The 21,875-nt window shown below is 40.3% G+C and overlaps 1 protein-coding gene across 1 annotated transcript in view; it reads right to left on the reverse strand.

Moving 5' to 3' along the window:
• The window catches only part of EPB41L4A (erythrocyte membrane protein band 4.1 like 4A), a 194,215-nt gene that overhangs the window by 92,156 nt on the left and 80,184 nt on the right, over positions 1 to 21,875 (reverse strand). Inside the window, exons 3-4 of the mRNA XM_084882830.1 lie at positions 5,219 to 5,270; positions 1,263 to 1,341 (exon numbers count right to left, since the gene is read on the reverse strand). Coding sequence (XP_084738956.1) covers positions 1,263 to 1,341; positions 5,219 to 5,270 — 131 coding nt within the window. The remainder of the gene's footprint in view (positions 1 to 1,262; positions 1,342 to 5,218; positions 5,271 to 21,875) is intronic.

Below are 21,875 nucleotides of genomic sequence, written 5' to 3' on the forward strand. Positions count from 1 at the left end.
TTACAGCATTTATTGAAAAAAAGTCTACATACAAGTGGACCCACTCAGTTCAAACCAATGTTGTTCACGGGTTAACTGTGTAAGAGTTTCACATACGCTATTTATTCTATTGAATGCTTACAAAAACATTATGAGACAGATACATCTCTAATTCTCCAGTCAAAGAAACTAAGGCACAGAGAGGTTACTGACAACCTCAAAATGAAGGACTTCTCTTATATTTTCATAAAACGCTGTTTCCTTACAAGTCCCTAATGAATTACAGACATAAATGTGCTTTTATATCACTTGGACTCAGTTTCCCCATGAGCCCACAACTCAGAAATCCTTCTGGGCTGTAAGACTATTCATAAAATTCTTGTTACTACAACCCCACTCTTCAGCATCTCCCAACACACTGGCCCTTCTCCCACAGAGGTGTGCTCACAGAAAGCTGAATGGACAGGCCTGCTTTCCACATGCTCACTCACAACGTGGTGATAGACAACGTGAACGCAGACATTAGCTCAGTACTAAAAAAGAGGCCTAATTACAGCACTTCAGAGTATAACAGAAAATACCCCATTAAATCACTCTTTTGTGTGCAGTTTAGAATCAACACAAAACAAAGCCTAAAGAAAAAGATGAAATGTGCAATTTAGTCACAGGTGGAATAGTGAAAATATCACAGGACTGCCTGCTCTTCATAAACCACTTTCAAACACTAGCATGAGCTATTTTAACAACAGAATCAACACCAATTGAAAATTCTGCCTTAACTGAAATAAAACATTTGATGACAAAGGTGAAGTAATACATTATAAAACACTAAAAACACCTTTTTCATTTCCTACAGAGATATAAGTGAAATCCCCAGACAGCTGACATTTAAGCTATAACCAATTAAAAAGAAATAACTGGCTCTTCAACTTTATATTTACATATACAAACTGAGCATCAAAATATTTCCCTTTACCCAGTTCAAACGGCTACTTTTATGACTTCAGAGGCTGACTGCGTCCTTCACAAGAATGATACAGAAATATCCCATCGCAGCAGATGCAAAATCTATCATTGTGTCACCCAGGTGCATACCATTGTTCATACACATCTATCATCAGACATGGATCTGCCTCACGCAATGCTGGTTTAAATTTAACTCTCGCGGGAGATGCATTACAGAACGCAGGTAGACATGCATCCAAATGGTTAGCTCCATTTTTTAAATAAAGCCTTTGTATATACATACATGTACTGTTCAAAAGCAAAGTCAAATACTGTACCTGGTTATTTCTTCTTTAAGCTTACATGGATCTTCAGCATAGAATTTAATACCAAAATACAAAGTATATGGAGGTCCAGCTAAAATAAATAGAAATTAATTAGATTTAACATTATAAATTAGGTAAAGTAGTAGTGTAATATTATACAACTATTAAGAATTATATTTCCAAAAATATTTATAAGCAATTTACTAAATAAGGGGTTAAAATCCAAAATATGAGAAACTCATACAATTCAATAGCAAAAAAACAAAACAAAACAAAAGCAATTAAAAAAAAAAAAAGGGCAAAGCACCTAAATAGACATACAAATGGCCAACAGATACATGAAAAGGTTCTTAACATCGTTACCCACCAGGGAAATGCAAATCAAAACCACAACGAGGCATCCCCTTACACCTATAAGAATAGCTATTATCAGCTGAAACTGGTTTGGCTCAATGGATAGAGCGTCGGCTTGGGGACTGTAGGGGTCCCGGGTTCGATTCCGGTCAAGGGCATGTACCTTGGTTGCGGGCATATCCCCAGTAGGGGGTGTGCAAGAGGCAGCTGATCGATGACTCTCATTGATGTTTCTAACTCTCTATCTCTCTCCCTTCCTATCTGTACAAAATCAATAAAATATATTTAAAAAAAAAAAAAGAATAGCTATTATCAAAAAGACAACTGTTGGTAGGAATGTAAAAAAACAAACAAAAAAACACACAACAAAAGTGTTGGTGAGAATGTAAATTGGTACTGCCATTATAAAAAATAGTATGGAAGTTCCTCAAGAAATTAAAAATAAAGCTACCATAACCCACTAAAATAACAAACAAAAAAACACACAACAAAAGTGTTGGTGAGAATGTAAATTGGTACTGCCATTATAAAAAATAGTATGGAAGTTCCTCAAGAAATTAAAAATAAAGCTACCATATCCCACTACTGGGCATTTATCCAAAAGAAATGAAAGACAGATCTTAAAGAGATAGTTACATTCCCATGTTCATTGCAACATTAGTCAGAATAGCTAAGATATGTAAGCAATCGGAGTGTCCATAAATGAAACAATAGATAAATAAAATGTGGTACACCCACACCCACACACAATGGAATATTATTCAGCCAAAGAAAAGAAGGAAAGACTCCAATTTGAGATAACATGAATGAAACTTGAGAATTATGTTTGGTGAAATAAGCCAGACACAACAAACAAATACTACCTGATTTCACTTATATGTGGAATCTAAAAGAGTCCCACACAATATAAAATAATATTGAATGTGAACTGTAACTGAAAATAAAATTTTAAAAAGTTAAAAAATATATAAAATAAAATAGTCATGCACATAGATGCAGAGGTAGAATGGTGGTTGCCAGAGCCTGGAGGAGGTGAATGAGCAGATGTTGGTCAAGAACATGAAGTTTCTTGAGATGATTGAGCTCTGGGAATCTAATGCACAACCTGGTGATATTAGTTATTGATAGTGTGTTGTATAATAGAAATATGCTAAGAGGATAAAACTTAAAATTTCTCACACACACACAGATAACTATAAAGAGGTAATGTATGTATGCATATATCTAAACCTAAACATCAAGTCATATACCTCAAATATACAATTTTTACATGTCACAGCTATCTCAATAAAGTTATTTAAAAGTTATACTCACCAAGAATTTCTAAAGACACAAGGAAATACAAAATGAATTAGGTACACAGAAGACAACCAAGACTACAGCCCCACTCCTCTCCCTCATCCTGGGTAGGCACTCCTTATGCTAGACCTTTAAAAACTCAATTCTAAAAGAAATTTGGTTGTAATGTTTCACCATTAGAGTTGATCCATATGTTTGATTTCTACGTTTAGTTAACCACTGTGCTTCTGACAAGCACACCCCTCTCCCTGAATATAGGTGTTGGGGAGGAACAGACTATTAAATATTAAATATTTAGAAGAGCCAGGAAGTCCACCCTCTGCTGATCCATCTTTGTCAATCAAGCCCTGAGTTACTGAGCAGATGGGTCGGCCTGTGCCTGCAGGCCACTGGGGCTGGTGTCTGGGGGCAGGAAGAGCACAGATGCTGCTGAGACTGTGCACAAAGGGAGAAGGTCTCGTCCCGAGTCCAGAGCTGCTTTTACCCTCTGGAACATGACAGATGACACCCTCCTGACCAACCAGCCACTTCACACGTGTTTGGTGATGAGCGATTTTGCAGAAGTTTGAAAACTACACAATTGGAAACGTTTGGTTTGGGCTAATTTTCTTAAAGGACTGATAGCCCCCTTACACATAAAAATGGTGTGTGTTATAAATATAAGGCATCATTCCCATTTGATTGCATTGGGTAAAGTACAAAAATGTTTCCTAAACATGTGATTCTCAACAGCCACCTGGTAATGCACACAAGGCAGCTGAAGCTCCAAGGAGGGAAGCAACTTGCCTAAGATCATAGGGATCACAAACTAAGAATCAAGTTTGCTCCTAGCGTTCAGTGCTTTCTGGCCACTATACCATACAGCCTCTCGGGAAAGAAATTATAATAACTATAGAATAAGCAAAATCTTTCATAAACATCACTGCTTTATAGATCAATCAAAGGCCATGGAAATGGACATTTCTGGAGCAAGGCTGTCTAAGACTGACTATAAGAAATAGGTGCTTATGAAGCAAATTCCCAAGTTACTATAATCTTGAATCCATGTCTTCCCACAATCTACTTTTAAGAAACCCTTATGCAAAGTAAGTCAATATTGTTTCACTTTAGCAAAAAATACAGAAGCCAGAAGCTGGGAATCCTCTAATCTACCCTTTGAAGACTAATTTCAAGACCTTTAATGGTAATAAAAAGTCCCCCAGCCCGGCGGGTGTGGCTTAGTAGTTGAGTGAACCAGGAGGTCACAGTTCAATTCTGGGTCAGGGCACATGCCTGGGTTGCAGGCTCGATCTCCAGTAGGGTGTGTGCAGGAGGCAGCCAATCGATGATTCTCTCTCATCATTAATGTTTCTCTTTTCCTCTCCCTTCCTCTCTCTGAAGTCAATAAAAACATACATATATTTTAAAAAGTCTCCCATTAACACAGAATTTAATAAATCAAGACTTACCCATGAGAATCCTGGTGACTAGCAAGTATTCTGTCATTTTTATAGCTATTTTTTCTGACTGATAGATATCATACATATTGAAGATGTGAGAGACACTCTCCTCCATTAATTATCAAACTATCTCATGAGATAAAAAATAAAGATTATGTATCCTTCAGTTAAATGATCTTTCTGCAATAGTAATATCAACGTTTTATTCTTTTTTAAATATATTTTTATCGATTTCAGAGAGGAAAGGAGAGGGGGAAAGAGAGAGAGAGTGAAATATCAATGATGAGTGAGAATCATTGATCAGCCTCCTGCACGCCCCCTACTGGGGATCAAGCCTGCAGCCTGGGCATGTGCCCTGAGGATGAATGGAACCTGGGACCCTTAGGTTGCAGGAGGACGCTCTAGCCACTGAACCAAACCGGCTAGGGTAAGGGCATTTCTTAATTACTGACTCAGCAAAGTGAATGGTATGACAAAGCCTACTCTAACTCAAGAAATACAAGTACTTTAATAGGTTAAATATTCACTTTTTTCCAAATCAGAGCCTCTCTGCCTTTTTTATTTTAAGGTGAAAATTTAAAGACAAGCAACTAGAAAATTAACTAAAGTCACTAGCAGGAATACACCAAGCAAATTCAATACTAAGATCCACTCAGTCTTTATCAACTGGAATTTCATCAGAGTTTGTGGAGACCCAGCAATAAACACACACCCATTTCCATATTCTGGCACCTGAGAACTCATACTCATCCCCACAGTACTGGAGCCTATTTCAGTCCCCAACTAACCACAGGCATGATATCATTCTCAAGGCATCCCTTAACAAGGGTAAAATTAAATACCTACTAAAAATATAAAAATAAATTAAATACCTACTGTTGATCAGTTCTTTGTGTTCAGCAAGGGTTTTTGCAGGATCCAGCCAATACTGTGTGAGGAATAAAAGGGATAATTATAAGAATTAGTTGCTTTTCATTAGCCTTTACTTCAAAAACATTCAAAAATGTTATTTTAAATGACATTTAAATACTAAGGAAAGCATTTAATTTATTATCTACACACACAAACATACATAAGAGCTTTCTGTGGCTACAAAATTAAAAGAAAACTATGTCAATGTCAGAGAGCAGCAGAGAGGAGGAACAGTACCTGCTGGGCTCTTAGTTGCATTCTAGCGCTGACTGCAATATCAAGTTGCCCGTGAATGCATCTTACTGCTTTGGGTGGCAAAACAATGGCCATGGAGAATGCCACCCGTCTCTTACCAAAGTCCCCATCACAGCTCCCCCTACAGTTAAGGATGTCTCCCCCTAAAACTTCCTCATCCTCTTCATTTCCAGTCCCGTCTCTTACAGGAGCTGCTGCTAGATGGAAGAAAGAAAGCTAGCAAGTAAAATCAAATCCTGCTGAGGTGACCAGGAGAGGTGGCTCAGTGCAGTGGCTGAAGGTCTGTGTCCCAGGATCGATCCAGGTGGATTCTGCCCTGACTCTCCCCTCGTCATCACCATGGCACTAGGAGCAAGGTACTGGACCGTCTCTGAACCTTCCTCATAGGCTTGCTGAGATGATTAAATAAGTTAATTCATGGACAGTCTTCAGAATAGTCCCTGTTTCATACTAAGTTTGCAACATATGCTAGTGATATGATGATGAATGAGGTCATTCTTAACCAGCCTATGGTACTTGCTTAATTAAATTAATTCAAATTAATCTTTAATGAGCAGACTCTTAGACAGTGATGGGAGAATTTTTGGCCTAGGCCTCCCCCTTGTAAAATAAAATCACTGGGAGAAAAAGGAACACGCCTCCAGCCCCATCTCTGCACCTGCAGGAAGAGCAAGCAGACGCACAGAGGAGGGGACATCTGGGTTCCCCTAGAAATACACACTGGAAGACTCTCCTCAGCTATTCCTGCCAAATATTGGAATCCAGAGGGCCTAGCTAACCAGTTTCCATTCTCTTACGTTTCTGAATGATTAAGGGTCAATTTTCACAGCAGGAGGGTAGGAGCTGGTCCGCCCTGAGCCACTGAGTTCACAGCACGCGTGTTCACCTGTTGAAAACATTCCCTTCCCACTCCCCCGACACTCCTGGGTCAGGAACCAAGGGTCCAAAGGGGATCCAAAAGAACCCTCCTGCCCAGGCCCCTCGTCTCTGCCCCTCTGCTTGCTCTGCTACAGAACAGTAACAGTAACTATAAACATGAATTATAACTTTATGTGCAATCCCCTTACCTTTTAGTCCTAATTTCATTTAATATGATAATAATTAATCATACTACTAGTAAATATGTGACATAATCATTTTAATATAACATTTTATTACAGGACTAAAATGTACTCATATATATATGTATAATCTTCACTATTTGCACTCACAGAGTAGTTTAAAATTTTCAACTTTTAAAAAAGTGAATACCTATACTTATAATGCAATGTTTAATATTCTGCTTCTTACCAGTTCTTGATTGTTGAAAGTCTAAAATCACTCACTTTTAAAATAAAATTTAAAAAGATATTTGAAGTAGAGGCTATAATTAATGAGTTGCTTTTGGAGCCCACAGTGACCAAAGATGTGGCTCTAGTGTTAAAATAATCATTCATATGAAAACACTGATTCGTACAAGTAGAGAAAATCAACCCAATGTTAAGCTGTGTGTTGGACACAGAGCAGACCTGTTCCCCTAAGTACATAAAGCTACAAACACTTCTCATGGAACGAAAACAATAGGCGGGTGGACTGTTTCTTGCCGCTGATGTTAAGTAAAAAGGTTTGACTACCCCTGGATTTTTCAAAGGAGATAAAAGCAATGAAAACACACACAACTAACCACTTTTAAACACTTGCCTTCAGTACCATGAGGAATAAATTTCTGTTGTTGAAAAAAATAATAAAATAAACACTTGCATTAGACTTCTATTGCTGCTGTAGCAAAGTATCAGAAACTTAGAAGCTTACAGCAATACCCATTCATGGTCTCCAAGTTCTGAGATAAGGTAGTTTCTCACAAGACCAAAATCAAGATGTCAGCTGGGGTGCCGGAGGGTTATCTGGTGAGGGGACCCTATCCATAGGAGCCCTTCAGGGAGGGGACTTGGAGTTGAGCCATTAGAGGCTCTCCATTCCCCCCCTAGTGTCAAGGAAGCATACTATTAAACCTCTCCTCACACTTACTAGTACACATGAGGACTCGGCGAGCGTTTGGGGCTAGAAAGAGGGAAGGGAAGGGGCCTCTGGTCCGATTACTCCATCTAATCTCACCTTGAAACTGGTAAGAACAGAAATTGGACAAAAGCTTCTCATCTCCCCTTCTAACATCATCATTCCAAGAAAACAAATTTTACAGATTCCTAAAACCAACTTTTTTTTTTTTGCCTCCAAAATGTTTTTCGGTCATTAAAAAGCCAGGTAACTAAAACAAAAAGAAAACTTAACTAATTGTAACAGGAAAGACTAAAAATGTTCATATTACTAATAAGCTATACACTTTAAAAATAAATCCCTTTCCTTGAGAGCAAACTGATTTGTGAAGTGAAATGTATAATGAAGGTTCTGAGAAAATTACAATTTTGAAGCAAAAAAAAAAAAAGGTCAAAACTCAGTAAAAGATGTTTGATCAGCTTCACTGCACATTAGCTATGCTGAGCATCAACCCCGCACTCATCCTGCACAAATCTCATTTGATCCCAATGAAAACCCAGGGTTATAGAGGTCGGACGATGATAAATGCTCCAGAACAGAACTAATAAACATAAGCCACCAGGTTTCATAAGCTAACGTCTTAACATGTAAAACCCACTTACGCTCAACCAAGAGGAAGAAAATGACCTTGAAACCAAAGCAGCCATACTATGACCACATTTGTCACTGCTCATTATCAACAAGCAATCAGACATAGCACATCTGGTCACCACGAAATACATCAGGCAGTTATTCTATAACCAATGAGAAAAAGGGGCATAAGAATTTTCCAATGAACAGAGTATCCCAATTTTAACAACTATATCCAGGGTATCCACCTATACATCCAGAAAGGATGTCAGCTCTGAAACTGTGCATCATTCATTCATTCAATTAACATTCCTGGAACACTATAGTTAGTGCTCTCTGTATGTGATGTCAGACTTTGTCCTGGGTGGTGTGGGAAAACAAAAATGATGAAGACCTAGGCCTAACATTGAGGCACCCAAACCTAGCAGGAGACAGGGACCCAGAATTACAATCCAATGCTGTAGTGAGATAATAACACATATAAAATGAGATAAAATTATGTACAAAGGAAATTACCTCTGCAGGGTGAGTGTAGGAAGTGTCACTGAAGAGGGAACCTTTGAACAGTGTGTTTATAAATAAATAAAAACTTGCCCAAAGTACAGAAATGGAGGAAAACAGAGCCTTAAATGTTTATACAAATTATGTCTACCAGCTCAACTGCTCTTAAAGCAAATGGGTTCGTTTCTAACTGACAACACAGAATGCAACACTGCAGGTCCTTAATAGTCAAGTGCTGTCCTGAAATCAGTGCTGCAAACAGCTAACAAATACTCAGCTAAGAAATCAGTGTTTGTGCAGGACTTCCAGAAAGAGAAATGGTCCATTGGGTCCTGTCTGTCCAGGGCAGTGGGAAAGGGAGGAGCAGAAAGCTGAGCACAATGCACTGTGCACTATGCTACAGAATGGCTTCTCTGAACTGCACTTTGGTATGAAGCCGTTGTACCCACAGAACCAGAACATGGTCCTATCCTCTTTAACAGGATACTGAGTTTGCTTTTCAGGGACAACAGACCAAAACCACAAGTTATGAAGCTGACACATGCTCAGAGGTGAACTGACCTCCAGCTGCATCCAGAACCAGGCTTGTGCCATCCCTGCTGCACAGAACCAAAGAACCAGGACATAATGGGAACTTGAGCACCAGAACCCTTTCAGAAGCAGAGGGTCCCTGGTCCAGGAAGATCCTGTGTTGATGCCCCTTACTACAAATGGCCAAGGTCCAAGGTCCTCCAATGAAAACTTGCCCCACCAGCACTGCTGCACACCCGTTCCCCTAACTCCTTACAAACTCTCCTGCAACTCTGGGTCAGGGAGTTCAGGTTTTTGTTTTTTCTTTTTTTCTTTTTCATTTCTCTAACCCTATCCCTAAAGGAGTTCAGGGTTTTAAGCAGTAGCTTTCCATTCTCCTGGATGGCACTATTCATCAATAAAATAACCAATCTTCCGCCATTGCAATTCTCAGTGTTTAGAGTTTGGCTCTGCTAGCTCTGGGTAGACAAATTCTTTCTGTTCGGTGACATGGTCTTGCCTACCAGGCAGTCAGAAGGAAAGAGAGCCCTATCTCTCCCAATCTCTTACAACATTCAATCTCTCAATCAATCACTCTTCTTCTTTCCTTTCCTCATTGCTCTCTCTCCAATCTCAAATTTATATGCAGCTAGATTGGATCCTGTTTTGTAGGAAGATAACATAACAATGAACAGACACAACCCTGATCTCTCATCTTGATTTCTAGTTGGTTTCCTAGCAAAGGAGAACGTTAACAGACCCCAATCCTGATACCCAATCACTGAGAGTCCAGACGACAGCCCTCCTGGCTCAGATGCCTTGCGAGGGTACAAGAGGCCACCTAGTAAGTGGTCTTAACTCTTCAGTCTTGTCAGTCTTAATGGCATTTATGTAATTTGGGGAGAATGACAGATGGGCACATGTTCCTTCTTTTTCTCTGACAGTCTTGGCTAAACACCCTGAGCTTGTTTCATTCACCTTGGCTAATAATGTCTCAATTTCATCAATATTCTAGGTAACAGGACAGAATTAGATCTTAAAATTCTAACAATGTCCAGTAAATCAATATCCTAACCTTCAAAAATTCACTATATCAAAACAACCCCTTGATCTAAGGGAGTATAAAAAGGGATGACCATCCATAAGGAACAATGGAGCCACAAAGATGATATTACTATTCATTCTAGGACTCAACAGATTTTGCACATATGTTCCAAGAAACCCCGGACTGTGGTGACAGCTATTAGTGCTTTCCCAGTGCTCCTGTAGACAGATCTCAGGCACTCTAAGAATCATTAACAGGATGTGGTTTTAATCTGCTCCTTGGTAGGAATCACAGAAGCTTTGGGATCTCAGGTAAAGTCACCATCACAGAGCCCTCACAGCAGGGGTGAAAACAAGGGCCTGTCATTGCACCATCGACAGTGAAGGGGGTGGGGATTGTAATTAGGCCTCCATTTCAGCAAAACTGGATTCCACTGAATCACTGTAGGCACATCTGGCTCCTAATGAAGTGTCACTGGCCCCACTTCTCACTCATGGACCCTGGCACCACTCTAAGAGTTACGGAGATAATAATAACAATAGCTAGTAGTTATTAAATACTCATTTTATTTACTCCTTTAACTCTCTTAACAAGTCTAATGACGTGGGAACTACTATAATTACCATTCTACAAAGGATGAAATGGAAACAGAGGTATTGAAAGAACCTGCAGAAAAATACAGAACAGCAGATCCAAGGATGAGACACCCGCGCCCCCCCCCCCCCCATGTTAATCTTGGGCCAAGCCACCCTCTAGAGTACTGACTGAATAGGAATGCATAACCTCAATGTCAAGGTTCTTACATACAACTACCAGCCCCTCTTTTCTCAGCTCACTCCTTTCTCATGTTCTGATTCCAACAGGACATGAAATTCCAGGGTCCTACTCTCTTTTCACAGTCCTCCTTCCTGCATCTTATTTCACACAGGTTCCCCATCTTCATGCAAGCCCTCACTTCCTATCTATTCCTTATAGTCATTCACTGGCAGATTACCTTGCACAATCTTCCCTCTACAACCACTAGGAAAAGCATATCAACTCTGCCCTCGCAGGCCAGCACCAGAGAGGCTGACAGAAGCTGGAGACTCCAACTGCACAGCCATAGATGGGTTCCATTTAAATTTGTTATCAATAATCTAAGGGGTCCCAGGACCCCACCACACTTTATTCTTGCACTTGCCTGGGTGACTCCTTACCGGCTCCCCACCCTTAGCTGATGATCCTGATAATGTCTTTGAGAAAACTGAAGCCATCAGAAGAGAACATGCATGCCTTCTCAGCAAATCTACCAACCTCTCTGTACCTGGGCTGAGGTCCTGTCTTCTCTATTTCTATGCACAAACTGACCACGCTCCACTTAAGCCCATCACTTATCTATTCAGAAATGGCTCTAGCAAATTCCCGCTCTCCTTCCAGCACCAAAGTTTTTCTTTTGTAGAATCACTCCTAGGAGAATACAAGACTTTTTCCCTTCCATATTAAAAAAAAATAAAATAAAAACACATTTTAACCCCTATATCTGCTTATTTCACTTCTATAATCTGGGGTACATAAAGCCATTGTTTTATACTTTGTCTCCTCTCCTCCCTCTTAAATACTTTAGAGCTATCTTGCAATGACCCCCACGGTGGCTAAATTTAATGACAGATTCAGAGTCTTCACCCACTTTCTTGAAATACATTTGTTACCATTTCTAGAACATCTAGCTTCTACTCACAACTCACTGGCCACACCTTCACAATCTCCTTTGCTGGCTGCTCATTATCTCCCAGGAAAGGCCAGATCACCCTAAACTCACACCTTACATCAAGGCTTGAAATACCACTTATACAACTCCCAAATGCACAGCCAGACCAGAAATGTCCCTGAATCCAACTGCCTACATGACAGCTCCATTTAAATGCCTATGAGAGCTCAATCTTTGTACATTCAAAAGGGAAATGAGGATTCTACTCCCTTCTAGAAAAACCTGTTCTCCGGCAGTCTTCCCCATCTCAGTAAATGGATAACACTCTTCCATTGGCGCCAGTCAAAACCTCTTTATCATCTATCTCTTCCATTCACCTGCAAGAGCTGCTGGCTCTGTGCTAGAAATAGAAACGGAATTCTTATCACTGTTAGGGTCTAAGAAGCAATCACCATTCACCTGGATTGCCTTTTTTCTTTTTTCTTTTTAAGTGAATCATAGTTTATTTTTCAGAAAGCACATCTGGCAGTTTGGGCCTACACTTTTGGCCCTCACAAGGCTGGGGACCAAGAATAGACTACTCTGAGCCACTGTCAGGCCATCCACTGACAAGCAGAACTTGGGGTGTTAACCGCACAAAAAGTAACAAAACTGAAGTGATGGCTTTCTCTCACAAACTTAGAAAGGCAGCGGTCCAAGCTATAAAAGTCCAGGAGCATCGCTCGCCTGGATGTCTTAAGCAATTCCTTTAATCCTGCTTCTACCTTAGTAATTAGAGGAATTCTTCAAAACGCAGGTCAAATCAGTTTACTCTTCTGTTCAACATCCTCCAGTGGTTTCCCTCCTCACTGAAGGTAAAATTCAAAGTCCTATGATGGTCTACAAGGCCTACATAATCTGGCCCCACTCCCTTCATTCTCCACTGTGTATTTTAGGAAGGAGACAGCAGAAAGGACACAGAAAAGAATGTTTGTGGAAGCCCTAGGCCCCTCAAGGAGAGGGTGGGGAGGGCCTAAAGGAAAGCAAAGAGAAACCGGTTACAAGGAGGAAGAAAGAGGACCTTAGTATGGAAAGGCAGATATTTAGCTGTGAGGTATAATGAAGTGGATGATCCAGATAAGATTGCAGGCAGACTTATAAAGTACAGATTGGCTTCTTCGCTGCCTATAATGAAAGAGATAAGCTTTAAAAAAGAAAAGAAGGAGGAGGAGGGAGAAGAAGTAGAGGAGGATCAGGAGGAGGAGGAGGAGGAGGAGAACTGCTAAATATAAATGCCAGGACTTACTGGGCTTGAAATAGAAGTTTCTCATCCCTAGACTTACCAGAAGACAAATGGTGCTACAATTAAGAAGTGACTTCTGGGCAAAGACTGAATAAAGGATGCTCAGGAAAACATGACTGTAAATGTAAAACTCTTTATTAAGTCCTCAAAAAAATCTACTATGATGCCTCAGACCCTTTCAAATGAACGAAAGGTCTTCTAAGGATCTGTAAGGCTATTGTTCCCCAATAGCCCTACAAGGAATCGAAGTTATTATGAATAAAAAGAGAGTTTTTCAGAAAGAAAACTCACAGGGTGATCTGATCATAAATTCCTAACTTTGCAGGCCATGGTGGTAGTCTTGCCCCAGACATATAACTTTTTTAGCAAAAGGTTTATTGTTGCCTTAAGCAAGCCCTATCCACTGTTCTAGGTCATCTACATTAAGGCATCTTTGAAATGCCAATGTAATCCTCTTTTTCAGACCCCAGTAGATGGAATCACCCTCAAGGGAGCACATAATCTTGACTTTATCTATACCTTGCTTTCTTCCTCCTTCATGTAATCTCCCTTAAATTACCTCCTTAATTTCAAATGCATAAAAGAAACTGCAAAACTATCATGCTAGGGAGCATCTGAGCTCTTGCTTCCCAGCAATTGTCATCAGTTTGGCTCAAATGAAATCTTATGGCACAGCCGGTGTGGCTCAGTGGTTGAGCACTAACCTATGAACCAGGAGGTGACAGTTCGATTCCCAGTCAGGGCACATGCCAGGTTTTCTTCTATCGCATGCTACACTACCTCTTAGTAGAGAACGATATTCTAAACAGCATCCAGTCACAGCAGAACAGTAAGAATTTCCTATTTCTATAATTCCTTATAAGCCTACACATTTCCAAACTAACTTCCTAACATTTTAGTAAAGCTTTTTCCTTTTTTAAATACCAGAGAGGTTTTTCTCACCACTCAATGGAAGCAGCCTTCTAGTCTGGCACTCGATCTTATATAATTTTCAAAGCACCGATCACTGTCTGATACCAGAACACATATTTAGTCTGTCTTTCCCTGGAATAGAAACTCCTTGAGACATGGACCTTGTCTCTTGTTGACCACACTACAGAGTTTTAAACAAGCAATGTGCAAGAGGGAAAAAGGAGAAACAATTGTAATAATCTCAGCAATAAAGATTTATTTAAAAAATAATAATAATAATGAAATGCCCCCAGTAAACATCCTTGATAAAACCTCCTTCAGTCTAAAACACTGATAAATATGTTACGTAGCAAGAAAAATTGAGCTTCCATATGTCATCAAAGGGCCTACTTTTGTTAACTCAAAGTTCACAGTTCAAAAGGTAAAGTAACTCCCACCGTCCACCCCTCCACATTACCCCTAAAAGCACCTGCCCAACTTTGAACAATTCCTGAAGCCCCTCTCTTACTGGGACAGGTCATAGAAGAGATAGATAAACTAGTCACCTTAGCTTTTAGTGCTTGCAACATATTGAAAATTTTATAAAATTCAAGACTACTGGCACAACCCAATCAAACTCTTTTTATATTCATGGAGAAAAATCCTCTTAAGATTCATTACAATGTTAAATAAAGGTCAACTCAGAGGTTTGTATCAAACCTCTAGATTAAAATAAAAAAGACTAGTTTCCTATGATAAGACAATGTCCAGAATCATTAACCCTAAAAACTGTTGTGGGGGTCAAACCCTGGGTTCAAAAATAAGACCACTGGAGGCTGATTAATTAATTAAAAAAAGCAGGCAAGGATTTATTGAACTGGCCAGGACAGCCGCGAGAGCACCACACGCAGAGGTCTCCACACGACTGCACCGTTTCAGGGGTAGGCAATTCCTTTTAAAGGTTTAAACTGCAAGAATTTTCCTTTTGTTCCTAAATCCTAAAGACTAAATTCTAAAGACTGGGGACAGCCCGCAGGGTTGGTTCCCAGTCACATCCTGCTGGACGTTGGAATGTGGCCCTATCTTGCGATAGCCGATAACACAGAAGCAGAGCTCAGCGGTTAGTCTCTAAAGGTTATCTACAGTTTCTATCCCCGAAGCTCCTGAGTCAGTGGGAACCATTCTCCTGTGGTCCTGGTCCCAAGCAAGGGAAAATTGCCTCAGCCTCCAGGTCTTCACCTGGAAGCTGAGGTAAGTACCCTGTGTTTTAATCAGATGCAGGGGCCAGACTTAGCAGGGTTAAAATTCAAACAGCAGTTTTTTACCAAAGTATGGTTGCCACTATATTTCAAAAACCACTGCTGTCTTAGCCATTCCATCCATTGTCTGAAATGCCATTCTTCATATCTCATTCTGATTTAATCAGGGAGGACAGTCTCATAAAATGTTCATAGTTAAGGGAACATTAACATTAAGCAATATTCCTGTCATACACTTACACAGCTAAGGTGTGGGTCACAGAAATTATTGACAAGAAGAATGCCTAGCATACCTAGCACATAATCTTGACTTTCCTATATCTTGCTTTCTTCCTCCTTCACGTAATCTTTCTTAAATCCCTCTGAAAGATAACAATTCCTGACCTTTACTTGTGGTAAATAAATAATAAAAAACATAAAGCACATATGTGCATACGTTGAAATGATAGAACTTTTTTTTAAATAAATAGATAAATGGGAGATGGCGACGTAACCACAAAACAACATTAAGTCAAGTCCGAAGTAACCTGAGGACTGCCTGTATATAAAAAAAGAATATCATACTTCTTTCTATAATCCCTTACAATCCCACACATTTCCATCCTAACTTGCTAATATCTCAGTAAAGCTTTTTTCTTTTTTAAATATAGGTCAAATCTCAAAACAAGTAAAAATAAAAATAAAGATAAATAAATAAATAAATAAATAAATAAATAAATAAATAAATCTGGTTTAGATGAACTGAAAAGGCCTTTCGTAAGAGAAATAAGGCAGTACCTTATTTTCCGGCGTATAAAACGACCCCCTAATTTTTACAGTTAAAACATAGGTTTAGGCCTATATTCGCTGTATAAGACTACCCCCCCACTTCCGAGGCAACACCAGTTCTTTTTTTAATAGACCGCCTCTCTGACTCTGGCCAATTTGAGCAGGCTTTTTACTAGAACACAGTGTCATCTAATACGCCGGAAAATACGGTAAACTAAAAGACCACCAGGGCAAGGACACAGCAGACAGACATGGAAAGGAGAAGGGAGGAGGTGCTCTTGTCACTGTCTCCAGCCTCACCTCCACCTGGCCTGGCCCACACTGCCTCGGTAGAGTTCTTTCCTTCACTAGTACTATGAGTCCCTTAGTGGGAGGTCACAGAAGGTGGTAATAGAGTGAAGAACCAGACACAATCCCTCCCCTCAAGGAATTCCAATCAAGTGGGGGATATTACTTAACAGGCAAATACAATGCAGAATTTGCAATATGTGATGGAAGAAAGCCTAGGGCCTTTCTGGGGACTGCGGGAAAACTTCAGGAAAGAGACAGACATCTCAACTGAGTGGTGAGAATAGGATTTAACCAGTTAAAAAAGAAGGGAAGATAACAAGAAGGGTGTCCAGGTAGGAGGAGCACATACGTCCCTCTGAGGCACTACACATAAGGAGTCAGATAGTTAGGGATAGCCATCATGTGCCTGGAGTGTGGGTTTGGGAGGAGCATAGTTGAGGGCTGAGAAGAGTTCCATTGCAAAAGCAGGAGTAACCAAGGCCACACATCCTGAAGGACCTTGGAGTCTACTTTAAGGAATTTGGATTTTCCCTTAGGGATCCATTAAAGATTTTTAAGCCACAGAGGAGTCATCAGAGAAATTGCCTTTCTTTATTTTTTTAGAAATTGCCTTTCCGAAAGAAAATTACAACTGCGGTGGGGAAAACATCAGGGGGAACAAGAGCAAAGACCAGTCAGAAAGCTATTACAGAAAGCCACGTTCATGTGCTGGCACCAAAACGAGAAGTCAGAGATGGAGACTGAGTCTAGAGAGGTTAGTGAGTTACCACGGTCCTGTTTACAACTGCTGTCCAGCTCGGTTACATACAGTGGCCCTTTCACCCTCAAAAGTATCCTGGGCTGGGTGGTGAATTATGCAGTCACTCCAGTTATTAAGAAGTAGTACTGACAGGACTCGGTGACTGGTTAGCTCTGAGGGGGAAGAGATGGCTGCGTTAGAAATGACACCCTAGTCTGAGCAAGTGGGATGACGGCGGCATTCTCTCAGGTATTCAAACCAATGTGCATGCCCCTCAGTGATATAGTTCCTTCATATGGACTCCAAGGTTCTTCATAGAGGTCCTTCATATGGACTATAAGGTCCTTCAAGCTGAGGCTCTGAGAAGTAAGGGGTACCCTTCAGGAAGTTCATGAAGGGTACGCAGGCCACAAATGGTCTTCAGGGACTTACCTCTCAGAGCCTCAGCTTCCATGCATAGTCTTCCCTAAAACTGACCTGAGAATAGCACTGAGTTAAGATGCCAGTTCTCCTTTCCACTGCAGACCCTGTCAACAATCCACCTTCCCCAATTTAAAGGAGAAAAGCACACCTCGCCCATTTTAATCTCTCTATGGCACATTCCAGGGAGCAGAAACATAGGAACCTTTTAAAACACCAATGTTAGCAAAGTTGCCTTTGATAAAGACACCATAAATCATGTCTTTTCCTACTTAAACGTATTTCTGATAAGGGGATAGATAGCAACATGGTGTTTTGGCCCATAGTTGGGTTGTTTTGAATTCAGATGTATTACACAGTAGGCAGCGGAGGGAGTGATGATTTTCATGTCACGATCTTGTAACTTCCATCTTCCCGCTACAATCAAAATATACGCAGCTCAGGAGGAAGAATCCCATAAGAATAAAACAAATCAAAGCCTCTCTCATCTAAGTGACAAAACAAAGCACTGTGCCTTCTCTGTCTAACCATCTCAGAAATACAATTCCAAAGTGAAATACTTTTTTGCTGAACACATGTTGACATTTTTATTTAAATTGACAAATGACAGAAAAGCAAGCTGGTTTGGCTGACTAGTTTAATGACTGATTTTGCCAAAGAGTTATATGTTGGACACATTCCATAAAGTGAATGAACTAATTCTGCAGCTCCAAAATCTGATGAATATAAAGTACATAATTAGATAAAAGCACTTTATCAAACATCTTGTATTGGCAAATGTACATTCAAGTTAACAATTTTTAATTTTCCAATCCTTTCCAATTAAATTGGATTAAATCACATGCCCTTAAGTGGAAGAGGAAAAAAAGCATAATTCTCTTTTGATCAATCTTGGTAAAGCATTTTTAAACATATTTCCCAGAAATTGTGAAACTGAATTGCCATCATGATTAACAAATCATTTGCAAGTCAGGCAAGTTTTGAGTTCATTGCTTTCAAGTAAGTAAATTGAAGGAGGGACTCAAGTGGGCTGAGAAATCACTTCTGTCAGGAGCATAATAAGGAAAGAGGTGAAGGGAGGGATCAGAAGGTAAAAGCTTCCAGTTATAAAATAAATAAGTCATGGGTTTGTAATGTATAGCATGGTGACTATAGCTAACAATGTTGTAGCACATATTTAAAAGTAGCTAAGAGCCGAAACCGGTTTGGCTCAGTGGTAGAGCGTCGGTCTGCAGACTGAAGGGTCCTGGGTTCAATTCCGGTCAAGGGCATGTACCTTGGTTGCGGGCACATCCCCAGTAGGGGGTGTGCAAGAGCAGCCGATGGATATTCTCTCTCATTGATGTTTCTAACTCTCTATCCCTCTCTCTTCCTCTCTGAAAATAATCAATAAAATATATTTTTAAAAATAATAATAAACTAAAAAATAAAAGTAGCTAAGAGAGTATACTTTAAAAGTTCTCATTACCAAAAAACATATATGTGGTGATGGATGCTAACTAAATTGATGTGGTGATCTTTTTACAGTGTATACAAATATGAAATCATTATGGTGTACATCTGAAAGTAACAAAAATGTTGAACTAGTCGGTCAATTGCACCTCAGTAAAATAAAATAAAGATTTAGAGGGAAGATGAGAGCTACATTTCATTTGAGTTACCTGATAGATTATTAAAGAATCCTTTTAGATGACAAATCAAAGTGAATTTTTGGTATATAACTCAGAAGGAGTTGAAGAAATTGCATGTTCTTCCTTTATCATACTCCTTCCTTTCCTATTTGCCTATTTAAGTAAATTAGGTTACCCATAAAAATATAGGAATAAAATTGTTGTTCAATAGTTTTTATTTAAATTCTGGAAAATCACTGCTCTCAAGGACATAAGAAAACGAGCAGGTCTCGAGGGGAAGATGATGATTTCTGTTTGAATACATTGTGTTTGAGTACCTGAGGGACATCCAAATACAGAATAAGAATGAACACTTACATCGCATGATCACACAATTAAAAGCACTAGTCTGCATGTTTTACATAGACTTATTTAACCCTCAGCTACCACTCTTGAGTTGGTACTTCTACTATCCCAACTTATAAATGGGGAAACCAAGGCACAGAGAAGTTAGAAGACTCTTCCATTGCCACACAGCTATCCCATATACTACAGAATATGTGAATCCAGATGCCTACACTCAGAGTCTGTATTCTTACAAAGTATAATCCTCTTGGGATGTCAAAAGATTTTCAAAGGTTCCCTTTGCCTGACAGTCCTCCCAGGCTGCTGCACTGTTTATGATGCTCTTCATAAAGTCCAAGGGCTGCTGAAGAAATCCTTTCTGCTTCTTGATCTTTGCCCTCTGTTCCCCTACCAAAGACATCTCAGGGGGAAAAAAAAAAAATTCAAATTACAACAACCCAGCATGACAAACTTCCTTTCTTCCCTTGCAAGAGGACTCACGTTATGATTCACACACATCTCATCAGCTACTATGGGTGTTTGCCAAAATACGAAATTACAGAAAGTAAAATCTCATGTCGCAAAATACAATGAATCAAGATGCAAAGAGCCGAAACCGGTTTGGCTCAGTGGTAGAGCGTCGGTCTGCGGACTGAAAGGTCCCAGGTTCGATTCCGGTCAAGGGCATGTATATTGGTTGCGGACACATCCCTGATAGGGGGTGTGCAAGAGGCAGCTGGTCGATGTTTCTCTCTCATCGACGTTTTTAGCTCTCTATCCCTCTCTCCTCCTCTCTGTAAAAAAATCAATAAAATATATTTAAAAAAAAAAAAAAAGATGCAAAGAACACCATTACTCATGACAAAGCCAGCCTGCTAGTGCTCCAGGGATGAGGCTCACTTTTGCTCAAGAGCATTTGGAGCAGAGAGGAAGATACAAATATATATACAGTTCAGCTTATATTTTTAAAGGAAATTATTTCAGAGACAAATAGTGCCAGGTGAGATAGTATTAAATGTGCAAGCCTGTACCCAATTGGAGCATAAGAGAATCAAGAATAAAATCCTATGAATATCAACATTTTATGAAACAGGCAGAGGAGGTCACCTCTGGAGGAGAAACCAAGATGGCGGAATAGATAAACACTGGAACTTGCTGCCTCACACAACATCTTCAAAACTACAACTAAAAGACAGAACGGACATCATCCAGAACCACAGGAAGACTGGCTGAGTGGAAATTCCACAACTAGAAGGAAAGAGAAAAGCACACTGAGAGGAGGTGCGGAAGGCAGACGTACAGAGGAGCGTGCATGCGGAGAGGACTGGCAACTGAGTATACAGCTGGCTTTTTCAATCCGCAGGGAGAGTTCCTGACTGCTCTGAACTCCAATTCCGGGCGAGACTCTGAGAACCCAGACTCATGCGGGGAGAAACTGGACTCTCTGGCATCAGGCGGAACTCGAGGGCAGCTTTCTCTCAGAGGTGCTTGCAGTGATTACCAAGGGACATTGAGACTGGGGGCCTCTTAGGGCAGGACTGATGGGAAGCCATTGATGTTTTATCCGCCCTGAGACTACCTCATCCAAGCTGTGTGCAGAGGCTTTTGCATATGAATGGCCTTATCTTCTTCTTCTTCTTCTTCTTCTTCTTCTTCTTCTTCTTCTTCTTCTTCTTCTTCTTCTTCTTCTTCTTCTTTTAGGTTCTTTATTTTTTATTTATTTCAAATTTAATAAAACTTTATTGCTCAGATTATTACAATTGTTTCTCCTTTTCCTCTCTCCTAGCTCCCTTCCACCCAGTTCCCACCCCACCCTCTGCCCTTACCTCCTCCAGCCCCCATTGTCCTCATCCATAGGTGTACGATTTTAATCCAGTCTCTTCTTGCACAGCCTGGTCTTCTGAAATCTAAACTTATCTAACAAGCTGCAGCTGAGTCGGAGAGACCTAGAACATCCAAAAGAAAGCCCAAGGCCCCATAACAACTTACATTGCTTCACAAATGTGCCTTATCTGGGCATCTCCAAAACCCAAACAAAGAAGAGGAATCTGCAGATCTCTCCATAGCTCCTGCTGGGTGGCCTCAGGCAGAAGCTAAATTAGCACCTCCTTGGAGATCCAAGAGCCAGTGTACACAGGGATCACAGTAGGGCCATCCAGATTACAACTCCTCAGATCCATAAGAGACACACTCAGAGGACAGACTCAGTGAGCACCAAAGCCCCATTGAAGCAAGTCTTGCCTCATGAGGGTGTCCCAAGCACAGAAGTGCTCCCATCATAGACACAGCTGATCCTCACAGCCAATTGGCCTGGAGGTCAATTCCTCCCAGTGATAACAACAACAATCAAGGCTTAACTACAACAAGACTGTGCACACAGCCCACAAAGGGGTATAGCAAGAGTATCCACCTCG

The sequence above is a fragment of the Pipistrellus hanaki genome, assembly GCF_964339955.1.
Source record: "Pipistrellus hanaki genome assembly, chromosome: 4".
In the NCBI taxonomy this organism is placed as follows: Eukaryota; Metazoa; Chordata; class Mammalia; order Chiroptera; family Vespertilionidae; genus Pipistrellus; species Pipistrellus hanaki.